Source organism: Schistocerca americana, chromosome 3, assembly GCF_021461395.2.
Source record: "Schistocerca americana isolate TAMUIC-IGC-003095 chromosome 3, iqSchAmer2.1, whole genome shotgun sequence".
NCBI lineage: Eukaryota > Metazoa > Arthropoda > Insecta > Orthoptera > Acrididae > Schistocerca > Schistocerca americana.
In genome coordinates this window covers 949,982,124-949,999,350 of record NC_060121.1, presented here as the reverse complement: position 1 = coordinate 949,999,350, position 17,227 = coordinate 949,982,124, and the positions used below count along the sequence as shown (strand labels likewise).

The 17,227-nt window shown below is 41.3% G+C and overlaps 1 protein-coding gene across 1 annotated transcript in view; it reads right to left on the bottom strand.

Moving 5' to 3' along the window:
• Positions 1-1,195: 1,195 nt before the first annotated feature.
• LOC124606571 (cytochrome P450 4g15-like) overlaps positions 1,196-17,227 on the bottom strand; it is a 79,705-nt gene continuing 63,673 nt past the window's right edge. Inside the window, exons 5-6 of the mRNA XM_047138556.1 lie at positions 10,542-10,742; positions 1,196-1,636 (exon numbers count right to left, since the gene is read on the bottom strand). Of these exons, the coding sequence (XP_046994512.1) occupies positions 1,196-1,636; positions 10,542-10,742 (642 nt within the window). The remainder of the gene's footprint in view (positions 1,637-10,541; positions 10,743-17,227) is intronic.

Sequence of the window (17,227 nt, the reverse complement as noted above, 5' to 3'; positions counted from 1 at the left end):
CTCTCTTCGTCCATCATGTTGTCACCCCCTTTCTATGTCCATTTTCTCCTCTTCCTCTCTATGTCCCTTTTCACACACACACACACACACACACACACACACACACACACACACACACACAATATATATATATATTAAAAATTGGTATGTAAAAACCCGAATAATCGAATGCAGTATTGTGTCACAATTTTAAAGGAATTGGTGAAGAACTTTTGGAGATATACGATTTTGAACAAACGAACATTTACATTTTTATTCATATAGATAGATTTACTAGTTGCCATTTGAATACACAATCTTTGAAGCTTACTAATATTTTACAGTGTATAAAAGGTAATTAACAGCTGTCGTGGACATAAGACATAAAATAATGGGAGGACATAGAGCTTCTAATCGAATTTCATTTGATGCTGTCAAGAAACAATAACACGTTATTCCCAACAATAGCAAATTTGACATATATTTTTATAACATTAAATAATAATGATTAATGTTTAACTCTTATGGCGTTCCTAGCTCTCTCTAAGACCTCAAACTAGAACAGACACGTTGTGTTTATTAACTTATGTAAAATAATTTTACGTCAACCAATCTTCCAACAAGGGAAGCCATTAGCAAACTCATTTAAAATAAAATCAGACAATTATGTATTTAACGTTCCACAAATAAATAAATAACTATAAATAATACCTCTGCTCTTAAAAGAGGCCAGGCATTGTCTTGAATGCTCTACGTTATTGACAAAGTAATCAATTCAAAGTTAGTCTTTAGCAGAATGTGGGCTGTAATGGATCAGCCTGACTAACACTACACACATCTTTTTATCACAACCCAAGCCTCTAACCAAATCTCCAGTCTGCCAGGACCCTGCTTGCAACTGAATCAAACCTTATAGGAGTACTTGTCCAACAACATATGCAAGTATATGAATATGAGGGAGAACTGACCGACTAAAGATTTGAATCAGAGCCCAAGACAAGCCAGCATGACTTTATTGGTTTGAGTTTCCTGAAAAAGGGTATAGGTTCCATATCTGGAGCGAATGTTGTCCACCAGGTCAGTGTAAAAAAAGTGGCAAAATTTGCATCTTTCAGCAAACTTTGGCCTCGCTGAACGGGAAACTACATAAGGATGCAAGTTGTGGTGGCTTGTCAACCCTCGTACAAGCAGTCATAGATTTAGTCATCCAATGGTACTATGTTGGACGCACTGGTAGGTTGTTTCGCGGTACACAAGAAACCCTGAGTCCACTGAGGGGCAGTCCAGTGACTGCTAACGCCACTTCTTCCAGCTCTTCTCTGCTGGAGCCAGGTAATATGTGAAACCTTCTCAGCACCGAAGCCAACACAGTCTTTATCTCCAGCTGGGCGAAGCGCGCACCCACACACATGCGGGATCCGGCGCCAAACGGCACGTAGCTGTACGGCAGCCTGGAGTGGGCAGAACCACCCTCCAGGAAGCGGCCCGGGTCGAACTTGTCTGGGTCTGGGAAGAGGTGTGGCTGTCGCTGGAGCAGGCACAGCGCCAGCAGCACGCAGCTGCCGCGAGAGGCCGTGTAGCGACCGCCCGCCAGCTGGATGTCTTCGCTTGCGTAGTGTGGAAGTGTTGGCACAACCGAGAACAGCCTCAGCGTCTCCTGCAACAAGATCAGTTCAGTGCTACCGTCTGCTCGGCGTAATTCAGTTTGTTGTTTTTCATTGTCCGTATGCACAACTACTCATCATAGAAAAAAAAAGTTAGAATCTAATCAGACAAAGCAACAAGATGACTTAAGAAGTCTATACAATAGGACGGTGCTTTTTCAGGCCATGACAAATTTACCAAATGGAGTAACGATTATAAATTATCAATGTGTCTGCAATTCATGAATTTGGAGAAAATATTTGAACCAGAATTAGATTTTCACTCTGCAGCGGGGTGTGCGCTGATATGAAACTTCCTGGCAGATTAAAACTGTGTGCCGGACCGAGACTCGAACTCGGGACCTTTGCCTTTCGCGGGAAAGTGTCTCCGCAATATCCTTTCTTTCAGGAGTGCTAGTTCTGCAAGGTTCGCAGGAGAGCTTCTGCAAAGTTTGGAAGGTAGGAGACGAGGTACTGGCAGAAGTAAAGCTGTGAGGACGGGGCGTGAGTCGTGCTTGGGTAGCTCAGTCGGTAGAGCACTTGCCCGCGAAAGGCAAAGGTTCCGAGTTCGAGTCTCTGTCCGGCACACAGTTTTAATCTGCCACGAAGTTTCATATTTGAACCAGTTTCAACCAAACAGACCGCCTTTGAGGAACAGGGCACTGATCCAACCTACGTTAGTAAGCTGAAGAATATGTATGTCAGTGCTACAGCTTCACTAGCTTTCAACAGGTCGATGAGAAATTTATAATTGAAGGCGGAGGCCCCACGGGGAGATTCCATATCATTAAAACTATCTGCAGCAGTGACACAGGTTTTCACATCATTAAATTGCATAAAAAAGGAATGAGTGCCGTTGAGTGATATTTTAATCACTTATTTTATTGACATTGTAGTGTTTGCCTCTAGTACAGATAAATAAATAAAACGAATGGCAGACTTTCACAGATTAAGTTTAAAAGTTATCCTGCAAAATAAATTACAGCAAGATTAAAATGTACGGTGACTACAAGGAAAAGAAAATTACACAAGGTAACAATGGAGTCATAGCAACAGTTGGGGTTTTGTGTTTAAAGCAGTTGGAGACCATGACTGGATGTTCAGTAAAAGAAATAAATGGAAGAGTATAAACTACTTGGAGTGCTTTTGGTAAACTGTATATAATTTTTAAAACTAACCTTTGATATGTTTGGAAATAAGAGTTTGCGATCAATGTGCAACATCAGTTTTGACTTCCGACAATGGGATAGATTAGATTAGATTAGATTAATACTAGTTCCATGGATCATGAATACGATATTTCGTAATGATGTGGAACGAGTCAAATTTTCCAATACATGACATAATTAAGTTAATTTAACAACATGCTTAAGTTAATATAACAACTTGTTTAATTTTTTGCGTTTTTTTAATTTTTAAAAAAATATTTTTTGTTTTTTTTTATTTTTTTTTCTTAATTTATATCTAAAAATTCCCCTAGAGATCTTCAGTTCAAGAACCATCAAATAAACGAGGATTTTTCCATCTAGAGATGAATGCTGGGAATTTCTAACAGAAGCAGCAAAGCAAAAAAATGGGTTAGCAAACAGACTTTAGTAAAAGATGTAATTACGACTGTAGCGAAAATGAAAGATGTGGCTGACAAGTGTAGTCGGGAGAATCAATGGTACCCTGGACCATGGAAGATGTTTACTGGGTCCCAAGAAATAAGGTACGACTGAGATGATGATCTAATGGAAGATGGTTACATGACACTAGAAATATGCAGAAGTAAATGGGTGTGTGTACTGTAAAGTACTGGAAAGAGCAGATGAGGCCTTTATGAAACAGTGGATGTCTAATAGCGGATTCACTCTAATAGCGGATTGTATATTTATATATATTGTTATATTGTCAATATTTTGTAAAGTGGTAATAACATTTCATATAGTATCTTTTCTGTGTTTCAAAATCACTTAACGTCGAGTCCAATCACAGGATTTAACCTTCATGGCACACTTTCCTATAATTCATAACACATTGGACAGGAAATTTATTTACATTGGCCTTGAATATTGATGAACAGTTTTTATTGTTTCGGGGCGACAAACTGATCTGGCATAAACTTATTCCAGAAACACGAAAATCGATGCGGTTTCTTCAACCCACTGTGCAATGATCACTTTTCGTGCACAGGGACGTTAACATGTTGATACACAACAAGTCTAGCTCTGAATTACTGAAAGATGACGTCAAACCCCTTTTATTTTGACTTCTAGTAAAACTAAGATACAAGCACAGACTGTGAAAAAATAGTCCTCATACGATGATATAGCTTCGAGTTTCACTCTCATTAAAATACAGTGCCGTAAATAACAGCAGCCTTTGGTGAGGTCTTCACGTATCTCATCATTCACAGTTCTTCATAACTGCATGAAACAGCCTCCCACTGCTCGTCAGTTCCACGACGGTGCAGTCTGCAATAAACTAAATAATGTTGGTTATCATTTCAGTGACAATTTGAATTAAGGAAATGAACAATATATTCATTATGTAATGTGCAAATTGTAAGGAAAAGTAATTTTCATGTGGTGTACTACATGAAGCATCGTACTATTTGTTAAGTTTTGACGTCATTAAACTGAACTACCTGTAAACATGTAATAAAATATTACGATGGACCTGCCAAAACTTTTGAATGAGAGTGGCAAGAAAATCTGTAATGCTCTTGTATAAGATTTTGCGAACGGAGACTATGAGTTTTATGAGTTACAAAAAAATTAGCTCTTCTAGAAGAATGTTAGGTGAAACTGCTGCAAATATTTGTTGAAACGAAAAAGGTATGGTATATCTTGAACAATGACGGCAATCTTGCGTACATTTTGCCATCAGGCATCAGTTCCTTTACTCTGATTCCTCTCTACACGGTTAAGGTAAATATGGGTTTGACAGAGAGATAGTGTTGATATCTATTAAATGTGAGTTGTGTGATGTTGCTAAATGTGGGTACACGTTTTACGGGTAACAGCAACGTGTTCACCCAACATAACGTACTGTCGTCTCCCTTATATCTGAACACATGAGCTGTGAAAGATGTCTTCTGCAATAGCTGAATTTCATCTCGAAAGCCAGTGTCTCCATCAGTTAATTCCTTGCACCGACAAGAATGATTACTGAGTCTAGAGCTTTCCTAACGTTTACAGTTCACGATAAAACCACTAAAAACGATCTGAGGACAACATGTAACTACCTGGAAATTTACGCCAGAATGCATGAACCTATGACCAACTACAGTCTCGTTCCATTCTACCTCACTCAGTTTTCTCAGCTACCTCTTTCTGGAAAACAGTATCTACAGTAATGGAGCATTGTACCCTACTCATAGCTTTGTATACATAACTTGAAACAACACAGAGTGTATTCAAAGGGGTGTCAATAAATTTCTGGCCACATAGTATGTAAGAATTAATGAAGTGGCAATTGACTGTAATTTTATTGAAAATGGTGTATAATATTGCATGTTTTCCTGCTGAAGAGGTAGAGAGTTTTATGACAGAGAAATCATTAAGGAAGTTCCACAAGGTCCAGTCTTAGTTGCAACTGGTATATTACGAGAATATGTGTTTTTTCAAGCCAGAAATATGGTAAAGATGTTTTCAAAAGAATGCAAAATCATTTTTTCACGTTGAGTATCTCCCTTAATTTGACAAAAAATAGACTGCTGTACATCCCGTTCTGCATGTAAATGGGCATAGCACCAAAAATAAATTTAATGAATGGTCAAGAGTTGTTCAGTAACGTACAAGCTTCTAAATATTCCGGCTTACATACAGCGGGAATCACCTAACACTTGCACCGCAAATATTTCAGATATGGAAGGCGTTATCAATACGCGATTTGCACGGAACTGAATTGTAGGCAAGGGCACATATTTGCAGCCAATACACAGATTTTGAGACATTTACGAAAGTGCAGTTACTTACAAAAGTTACACATTTTTAAATAGTATCACGCTTATTGACAGTAATATCCTGAAAGTAGCTTAAATGAGAATGTCAGCGGTGTTCGTTGTAGGAAGCTGTGCAAGTAGTTTACTAGTTTTTTGTATTGTATGAACACTGTAAACGCCGGCAGCTGTCTGTTCCTTCCGACCTATTAGATGCTAGGCGACGACGTTATGTTTGTTTAAATTGTGTTGTGTGTACACAGCGACAGTTCTGTCACTGTGTGATAGTGGACGCAGTAGGATGTACTTGGAAGATGGTATTTCCCAATGCGGAAAAAGAGGATATACTCATGGTTTAAGTGAATGTAGGAAGAATGCCGTTCGTTCGTGTAGTGTATACGCTGGAAGATATCCCAATGGACGTTAATGATCGCGACAATTATTTGTGAACCTCTTCAAACAATTACGCGCAGGCAGTAGTGCAACGCCTAAAATATGTAACAGAATGAAATGTGTGACTGGATAGGAGGGTGAAATTAATGTTGTGACTGCTAGATAAGCAAAGTAGTTCCCGTGCAACCCCACGACATGAGTCAGGCGCTCTCCATCGTCGTAAGGTGCACCTCTGCCATATTTCTCTACAGCAAGTGGTGCATGGAAATGCTTTTGCGAATCGTGTGAACTTTTGTACATGGGTATTAAGACATGATATTCCAGGTGTGTCTTATCTTGTTTACAGATGAAGAAACATTTACTTATCGTATACAAGTAAATCTCTGAAACGTACACTACTGGTCTGTTGACAATAATACCTGTCGGTTTCGTCAGGTGGTACGTTAGCGTCCATGAAGGTTAAAGGTGTGGTGTGAAATAGTGCACCACTTCGTCACAGGCTCGTTGTTCGTAGATGGAACACTGAATTCGCGGAAGTATCTCTATCTCCTAGCGGACCATCTTCCAGACATGTTACAAGACGTTCTCTTTCAGTCTCGGAGGAACCTGTAGCATTCATATGATGATTGTCCGACTCATAGTGTACGAATTACGACTTCGTGTTTTGAGGGATCGTTTCCAAATCTATAGATTGGACGAAACGGACCTATACCTTGACCAGCCTGTTCCCAGATTTGATGCCTTTGGATTTTGTTTCTATGGGGGTAGCTGAAAGACACTGTGCAGAAGGACATACCAACCACACTAGATGACATGAAACGGCGTATTACTGCTATCTGCGCCGCAGTTTTCACTGCAATGCTAGAACGTGCTCAGCAATCATTCCATGGCAAACTGCAAGCTCGTATTGCCGCTGGTGGTCATTTCAAGCACAGGCATCGGTTCTTTATTTGTCCGACCCTGCAGAGGCACTGTATTCACCTTTGCTTGTCTTTTGTTTGTCCCAGGCAATGTCCCATTTAACAACAAGACACCTCTTGAGACGTATTAACATCCGTATAGTGCTGCATATACGCATCCACGTCTAATTCACATTCGTTTATGCTGCCACACAGAACAAGCAACGATCGGTTTTTAGAATGGTCAGACTACTGTATCTCGTAAACTTCTTGCACTAGGCTCCTACAACAAACAACACCAAGATTTTAATTTACTCTTCTTTCGTTGTGGTACTGTCAATAGGCATTGTTCCACTGAAATATTTGCACCTATTGTAAATAAACTCACATTCGAAACGGGTAATACTCCGTGTACTGGCTGTAAATACGCGCCCTCTCCTACAGTTCAGTTGCGTGAAAACGGCATATCAATAGCGCCTTGCGCATTTGCGGTGTAAGTGCTAAGTGATTCACTCTGCATACGAGCACATGACAATTTTGAACTGAGTGAAATATTTTGTAGAAATCTTATTAACTGCTTAACATCTGTAGCTTGGACACTCCACGCCAATGAAAATCTCATTAAGATAACATTCTATCTATTTTTATTTGGCATCGTTTGGAATAAAACTCTGCTGAAATTTACTCCACGAAAACAAGCCATAAAATATCTACGGGGTCATGTATTAGCTTTTCGGAAAACGATCTTAGACTAGTAGCGAGCTATCTTAGTAGTTCGACGCCTTACCTCTCAGGGCGCATGATTCATCCTTTCCATCAACGAGAACTGACGGTAGCAAAAACTTGTAATTAGGGATTTTATGACGAATTGAGTGATACTGAAATCATTCTTAACACTTTCTCAGTGCAAGTAACGTCATCAGCTCAGCTGAAGCTGTATATAAATGTTTAAACAGTAAATATGAATAATAAGAGATTCTGTTCTTGGCGTCCAGTGTGGTTGGTGGATCCCCAGTCTCTGCTCTCTTGCTAGCCCGGCCGTTCTCACGCTGTGACCATCTGGTCGGTCGTTTGATAAGTTTGCTTTGTGATCCTGTCTACTTGCAACAAAATGTTCCTATACTGTGTAATAAAACCTGCCAACAAAGAATGTAATAAACGTGTGCAGGGATGTGGCAAAAACGCAACAATATTTCTACGCCCTATTTTGTTTCCCTTCACGGAACGCCATCCTATGCTTACATCACAGCGAGCTAATGCCTGATCGCGCACGGCCGGAATTACCACTACTCGTCTTTGTGCTTGACAAATCCTATCTTGGCCACCAAGTTCACCGGATCTCTCCCCAATTGAGAACGTTTGGAGCATTGTGGGCAGGATACTGCAACTAGATCGAGGTTTTGACGATATGACGCGCCAGTTGGACAGAAATTGGCACGATATCCCTCAGGGGGACGTACAGCAACTCTCTCAATCAATGCCAAGCAAAATAACTGCTTGTACAAGGGTCAGAGGTGGACCAACTCGTTATTGACTAGCTGAGTTTGTGAAGCTTTTTCTCTTGAATAAATCATCAGATTTTCTGAAATTATACCTCACGCCACCGGACTTTTTCTTCAGAATCTTTTTCTTCAGGATCTTCAAGGTTCTAGTTCACCAATCCGGACGGCGAACACTAGAAACGAAGAGGAATTAATGGATCGCATTCAACATGGCGCCAATCACATCAGGGCAATGCCACGAATCTCTGAAAGAGTTCGGCAAAACACCGTTCGACGCTGCCAAGCTTGTGTCGCGCCAGACGGTCGCCAGCTCGAGCACCTGCTTTAAGTAAACAATGCCCTAGCTAAAAAAAAGACCCTTTCAGGGCCCAACCAATTTGTTACAGGTTTTCTGTACGCGAACTAACAGCTGTTGACGGTTTGTTCCCGGTACGTCTTATCATGAAATTACAATGGATGTTTCGGGACCCAGGCGGAAACGCCCACAGGCCGCCAGGGTGGAAGGCTGGCGCGCTACCACCGAGCGTGCGGGCTGGCTCGCATAAACCCGATCTCCGGCAGGCAATGCATTCGCGGCCATGCGTTGTCCACAGCATCCGGCAACAGGGCAATCCCGCGGCCAATCAGAGAGTGTGGCGCTAAGATTCCGTAGTTTAGAAACTGCGCGCTGTCGACCTACAAAACATTACTAATTCTGATTCCTACTGGGATCAGCTATCCAGGTCAACCGAGCGGTTCTAGGCGCTACAGTCTGGAACCGCACGACCGCTACGGTCGCAGGTTCGAATCCTGCATCAGGCATGGATGTGTGTAATGTCCTTAGGTTAGTGCCGGCCGAAGTGGCCGTGCAGTTAAAGGCGCTGCAGTCTGGAACCGCAAGGCCGCTACGGTCGCAGGTTCGAATCCTGCCTCGGGCATGGATGTTTGTGATGTCCTTAGGTTAGTTAGGTTTAACTAGTTCTAAGTTCTAGGGGACTAATGACCTCAGCAGTTGAGTCCCATAGTGCTCAGAGCCATTTTGAACCTTAGGTTAGTTAGGTTTAAGTAGTACTAAGTTCTAGGCGACTGATGACCTCAGCTGTTAAGTCCCATAGTGCTCAGAACCATTTGAACCATATTATCCAGGTTAAAATTTTTCTTTACCCTGTATGTAGGCAGAGGTAGTAATAGTATGACTTGATGGTATCTGTTATGGTTCTCAAAAAAGTTTACCACCGACGCAGAGCACTAGTTTTTTGGGTAAAGACCAAAATTTTCCACTTCAAGTAAATCATTGGATAGCTGAAGTCTCCGGAGAGACCTCATACAATCTGAGATGCACATAGCGAATTGGGAGGGGAACCAGAAGAGGACACATATACGCATCACTAGCTACTACTTTTACATTTTACGAAGCATAGTAGGGTTTGCAACAATTTCATTATCCTTATTTACTAAGAAGTATGGAGTAGCCTTGCACTGCACGAATAAGAACAGCAACTTCAAAGTGCTCCCAGAACGTGAGGACACAAGATGGGCTTTAAGTCACTGTTTTATGACGTTCTGAGTAGTAAAATGTCTACCGTATTCATACTGTCTACAGTGAAAGTCATCAGTCATCCTAAATCCATTTATGCAAGAACACTTGAATGTGGGACGAGCACTACTGGGAACTTTCCTGATAATTTAAAATATGTGTCAGGCAATGTATGATCAAAAAGTCTGAGACTGTGTTTATAATTTTAAGTAGGGAAGGGGGGGTGGGGGAGGGTCAACAATATAGACACAGCTATTACCAATGAAAACAGTAAATTGGACGGTCAACAATAAAGACACAGCTGTTACAAATGAAAACAGTAAATTGGACGTTTGAAATGCAAAGAAGGATTTCTTCGACTCCACTCAGGATAATGTATGATTGCGATACTTTACGTTTAACCAACTTTCGAAAAAACTATAACAAAAATTATCTTAGAAAGCCTCTATAAATTACATCCTTAACTTGTGCAATGTAAAATTATCCTAACATAAAATTATGTCAATTTAGTTACACACCACAGCCTATCACAAGAGTCAATATTACTCAACATTTAACTGAAGGCCATATAAAAAAAATATCAGTTACAACAGGACTTCCCTGCAGTCTCTCAATCGGACCATGTCTTAAAACTGCCCGTACAAGTTAAACTAGCTCTATTAGTCTAGAGTCTAGTGTGCCTACCTTGACGATGCTGTCGATGACAGTCAGCTGTGTGAGATCCTCCAAGGTGCAGGGCCGCAAATAGTCGTCTCCATTCCCAAAGACGGCGTCGAGCTCTTTTTGAGCGACGTCCTGCCACTCGGGGTGAAGTCCCAGTAGCGACAGTGCGAAGCCCAGCGTGGAGGCAGTCGTCTCTGTGCCCGCCATGGCGAACGTACATACCTGTCCAGCAAAGGAACGGTGTCAGAGTGCGTCGCCTCCTAACCGACACTAGGACCCTTAGCGATCCAGCACTGGATACACTGGCAAGGAAGGGGAGTTGGGGGGGGGGGGGGCAGATCGTCCTTGTCCTTCTCCTGAAGCAACGTGAGGAAAGAAATCTCCAGGATGACCAGATTAAATTTTGGACGCAGCGTCTCTCTAAAACGAGTCCACTACTGTTTAGCGCAAGGTCACTTCAGATGGGTTTCAAGCGTCTAGGGCTGTAATTGTACAGATCGTAGACGATGCTTAACTGAGTACTTTAGAATAAAGGATTAATAGATTCAAATGCATATTTGGTTTTTATTAACATTAGAACTTGGGCCTTACAGCACCAAGAAGGCCCACAGCAACTCTTCAAAATGGCAAACATAATCTCAACACACACACTACAATTACACGAAAAATTTTGCCACACTGAGATTTCCTTGTTGTTTATCACACAATTTGTCTTTTCTCTGTGGCTTTTCCCATGTATACTTTCAATGAATATAATGAACACATCTCCTAATCCCTTCCTGTATAAACCTCTTTCTCCCTCAATCCATCGATCGCAGTCCCGCATCTCCATCTGCCTTTCTCCTCCTCCCCCTCTCTGTTCCTTTCTTTCAACCTCTCCCTCCCCTCCCTTTGAACATATCTCTCTCCCCTCTCTTTTTCCATCTTCACCTCACCCACCCTTTTTCCACCTGCCCATTACCCCTCTATTTTCCACCTGCCTAATGCATCTCCCCTTCTTCCCTTCTCTCAGTCCATTTCCTCCTCCCCTCATTCTGTCCAACCCCTCTTCTTTCTATCTCAACTTGCCCTCAGTAATGCTCATTGGCAGGTGTAGCCCCTGGAATACAGTTCAATAAACCAGGGCAGTACTATTTCCACAACATGCCTGCCATACAGGGCAGGTTACACATCAGGGGGCTGAAAATCATTTGCTTGCCCCTGACATGGAGGCAACCATGCAAAGCAGATCCATGAAGCAGGCCAATACTACAACACAGTGTACCTGTCAGGGAAGACAGTCTATAACCCAGGAGTTGGAAAAACAAAATTTTGCCTGTATCTCTCCTGCACAGGAGCTAGGTAGTTATAAATCCCACAGTCCTGATACTTGTGAGACCCATTGTTTCTGAGCCAAATTTGGTTGACGTCGATCCAGGGTTTTGGAGGAGATCCCACACATACATACATTTGGCTTTAGGCTTTATATATAACAATAGAGAGGGACACTTAGGACCCTATTCAGTTTCTTCTAGGATTACATGCACCAACGATTTTGTGGAGCACTACAATCAAAAAATCTCTAAGATGTCCGATGATATGCTGGTTACTGTAAAAAAAGACTTCTTTCAATCCAACAGAAACAGCATCCATTGTTCAGGTTTTTAGACACTAATATCGAAGTCAGATGGTGCTTCATCATGTCGTACCCAGAACCTCTGTCATTACAAGAGATGCAATCTCCAACAACTGTGGCAGAACATTTTCAGTGAACCTCAGATAACGTGCCCCATTCAGACTGTGTGGAAACAAATAAAATCCTATCAGTTGAAATTGTACAATTTCAGGTCATTAGTAGGTAGAGCATCTTTGGCGGTGGTTAGAGAGGAGTGTAGCATATTGGCTTTTCATCACACCATACATGGTTGTTGCGGCATTTGGAAACACCGTCACGCCACATCTATGGGCACTATAAAGATGGACATTTCAGTAATTCAGTGTGCACTGGATTATCCATTGAAAGAATTGAAGAAATCAGTGTTCAAAGTCATTTGGCACCATTAATTGGACAGTGTTCACTATAGGGGTGTAATTGCTGCTCTAGCGATGTACTCTCCACATTCTGTTCTTTTAAGTGTGCATTTCGTGGGCAAGATGATATACAGTTATTGATGAAATTTTTCCCTTTCAAAAAGGTCCAGATGGCTCTGAGCACACGGGACTTAACTTCTGAGATCATCAGACCCCTAGAACTTAGAACTACTTAAACCTAACTAACCTAAGGACATCACACATGTCCATGCCCGAGGCAGGATTCGAACCTGCGACCGTATCGATCTCGCGGTTCCAGACTGTAGCGCCTAGAACCGCTCGGCCACACCGGCCGGCTTTTCCCTTTCGAACAAATCTTTGTCAAAAACGTTGATATGATTACAAGATTGAAGACGCAGTTAATCATATCTTTCTGTCCATGACGATAAATTTGTTCCAATTAAAAAGACACCTGACGAGAAACTTTTCTCTGAACAATCGTTTGATTTTCCGGCCCCTAAATTTTGCTACACCATCTCTGCAAGTTCCTGTAACAAGTTACGTTCTGTCTTCGATACCCAGGGTTTAACTGTAGACAGCGCCGTGCAAAGCATCGCAGGCTATTGTGTGTGTTTGTCAAGATAGCGCCACCAATGCCGAAACAACAGCCAGTTGTTTCTTATGAATCTTTAGTTTACAAACACGTGCCTCACACGCATTGCATATACATGTCCTCGTATCATTCGTTTCCGGACACTGATTCTTCTCCAAATACTCAGTTTAGGATCCTCTACGATCTGTACAGTTTTTGGTCCTAAAGATATGGGATCATCTCTCTATGGTTAAAATTCTGATTCTGCTCATCACTGATAGCAATGTTTTTCACACTCAGGAAGTCGAGGAAAGGAAGGAAGCTACTATCGTTACTGGGAGAGAATGAAGGTAGGATACTGACCATATCTTTCCTGAAGAACTCATCTCTTATTTCGTTTGAAATTATGTACCAACACATTGGACTGTACCATATAAACTGTAGTGGCCAGAAGCGATTTGAACCTCACTACTTCTAAATATGAGCCCCAACTCATTTCACCCAAACTAGGACCTATGAGACCTCAAAGATATTCTAACATCGAGAGCGCTCTACGGATGTACCTGTCACTTAATATTACTTACGGTGGAAAATAAGTATTTTGAGAATTGAGGTTTAACAAAAACATGCTTCGAACCTCCCGTGTTAGAAGACAAGCTCAACGTTTTTGCATCGCTTAGTACTGAAAGTAATGTATTAAGACAACTGAGTCATGAAAATGGTGTAAGTAGTTTCGTTAGTATCAAATGTAGGTGCAAGTCAATTACCGAATAAGATTAAACTTACAATTTAAAGTTGACTACTTGGGAAAGTATTGCTTTTGTATTAATATGGGTAAAATTTGCATGGCTGATGCATTCTTTTTGTTTCCTCGTATTTGACTAAAAAGTCTCTGTGCTTCTACACTCCCTGATAAAAAAAAAAGATGCACCCAGAAGACATGGTAGGAGGCCATGTAAATGATCTAGAGTTTCACTTCTCTATGACAGGTAGAACGGCCACTAGTGCGCACATGTGTTGTTCGTGTTTAGTGTTGTTACCAGTTTTGGTAGGGTATGCAAGGGACGTGTAGAGAGTCAGATGATGAGTGATAGGCCTGAAGAACACTATGGTGCCGCGCAGATTAGAGGATGTCAGAAAAGTGAAGAAAGAGCTTGAGTTTCAAGTGGTACAGGACGAACACAGGAAGGGAGTAGACATAATCAATATTGTATTTGTAAACTGCCGTAGCCGTGTTGGAAAAGAACCAGAGCTGCAAGCGCTAATAGAAAGCACTGAATCCGAAACCGTTATAGGTATGGTATGCTGGCTAAAGCGGGAAATAAATGCAGCCGAAATTTTTACAAAGGACCTAACCCTGTTTAGAAGCGATAGATTACATACAGTTGGCGGTGGAGTGTTTATTGCTGTCAGAAGTAGCTTACCTTGTAGTGAAATTGAAGTTGGTAGTTCCTGTGAGTTAGTGGGGGGTAAAATATTCCGGAGGTAAAATAGTCCCCCATTCGGATCTCCAGGCGGGGACTACTCAAGAGGACCTCGTTATCAGAAGAAAGAAAACTGGCATACTATGGATCGGAGCGTGGAATGTCAGATCCCTTAATCGGGCAGGTAGGTTAGAAAATTTAAAAAGGGAAATGGACAGTTTCAAGTTATGTACAGTGGGAATTAGTGAAGTTCGGTGGCAGGAGGAACAAGACTTTTGGTCAGGTGAATACAGGGTTATAAATTCAAAATCAAATAGGGGTAATGCAGGAGTAGGTTTAATAATGAATAAAAAAATAGGAGTACAGGTAAGCTACTACAAACAGCATAGTGAACGCATTATTGTGGCCAAGATAGACACGAAGCCCACGCCTACTACAATAGTGCAAGTTTATATGCCAACTAGCTCTGCAGATGATCAAGAAATTGATGAAATGTACGATGAGATAAAAGAAATTATTCAGGTAGTGAAGGGAGACGAAAATTTGATAGTCATGGGTGACTGGAATTCAAGAGTAGGAAAGGGGAGAGAAGGAAACATAGTAGGTGAATATGGATTGGGCTAAGAAATGAAAGAGGAAGACGCCTGGTAGAGTTTTGCACAGAGTATAACTTAATCATAACTAACACTTGGTTCAAGAATCATGAAAGGAGGTTGCATACATGGAAGAATCCTGGAGATACTAGAAGGTATCAGATAGATTATATAATGGTAAGACAGAGATTTAGGAACCAGGTTCTAAACTGCAAGACATTTCTAGGGGCAGATGTGGACTCTGACCACAATCTATTGGTTATGAACTGTAGATTAAAACTGAAGAAACTCCAAAAAGGTGGGAATTTAAGGAGATGGGACCTGGATAAACTGAAAGAACCAGAGGTTGTACAGGGTTTCAGGGAGAGCATAAGGGAACAATTGACAGGAATGGGGGAAAGAAATACACTAGAAGAAGAATGGGTAGCTTTGAGGGATGAAATAATGAAGGCAGCAGAGGATCAAATAGGTAAAAAGACGAGGGCTGGTAGAAACCCTTGGGTAACAGAAGAAATATTGAATTTAATTGATGAAAGGAGAAAATATAAAAATGCAGTAAATGAAGCAGGCAAAAAGGAATACAAACGTCTCAAAAATGAGATCGACAGGAAGTGCAAAATGACTAAGCAGGGATGGCTAGAGGACAAATGTAAGGCTGTAGAGGCTTATCTCACTAGGGATAAGATAGATACTGCCTACAGGAAAATTAAAGAGACCTTTCGAGAAAGGAGAACCACTTGCATGATTATCAAGAGCTTTGATGGAAATCCAGTTCAAGCAAAGAAGGGAAAGCAGAAAGGTGGAAGGAGTATATAGAGGGTCTATACAAGAGCGATGTACTTGAAGACAATATTATGGAAATGAAAGAGGATGTAGATGAAGATGAAATGGGAGATATGATGCTGTGTGAAGAGTTCGACAGAGCACTGAAAGACCTGAGTCGAAACAAGGCCCCCGGAGTAGACAACATTCCATTAGAACTACTGACAGCCTTGGGAGAGCAAGTCCTGACAAACTCTACCATCTGGCGAGCAAAATGTATGAGACAGGCGAAATACTCTCAGACGTCAAGAAGAATATAATAATTCCAATCCCAAAGAAAGCAGGTGTTGACAGATGTGAAAATTGCCGAACTATCAGTTTAATAAGTCACAGCTGCAAAATACTAACGCGAATTCTTTACAGACGAATGGAAAAACTGATAGAAGCCGACCTCGGGGAAGATCAGTTTGGATTCCGTAGAAATGTTGGAACACGTGAGGCAATATTGACCCTACGACTTATCTTAGAAGAAAGATTAAGGAAAGGCAAACCTACGTTTCTAGCATTTGTAGACTTAGAGAAAGCTTTTGACAATGTTGATTGGAATACTCTCTTTCAAATTCTGTAGGTGGCAGGGGTAAAATACAGGGAGCGAAAGGCTATTTACAATTTGTATAGAAAGCAGATGGCAGTTATAAGTGTCGAGGGGTGTGAAAAGGTAGCAGTGGTTGGAAAGGGAGTGAGACAGGGCTGTAGCCTATCCCCGATGTTATTCAATCTGTATACTGAGCAAGCAGTAAAGGAAACAAAAGAAAAATTCTGAGTAGGTATTAAAATCCATGGAGAAGAAATAAAAACTTTGAGATTCGCCGATGACATTGTAATTCTGTCAGAGACGGCAAAGGACTTGGAAGAGCAGTTGAACGGAATGGACAGTGTCTTGAAAGGAGGATATAAGATGCACATCAACATAAGCAAAACGAGGATAATGGAATGTAGTCGAATTAAATCGTGTGATGCTGAGGGAATTAGATTAGGAAATGAGACACTTAAAGTAGTAAAGGAGTTTTGCTATTTGGGGATCAAAATAACGGATGATGGTCGAAGTAGAGAGGATACAAAATGTAGACTGGCAATGGCAAGGAAAGCGCTTCTGAAGAAGAAAAATTTGTTAACGTCGAGTATAGAGTTAAAAGTCACGAAGACGTTTCTGAAGGTATTTGTATGGAGTGTGGCCATGTATGGAAGTGAAACGTGGACGATAAATAGTTTAGACAAGAAGAGAATAGAAGCTGTCGAAATGTGGTGCTACAGAAGAATGCTGAA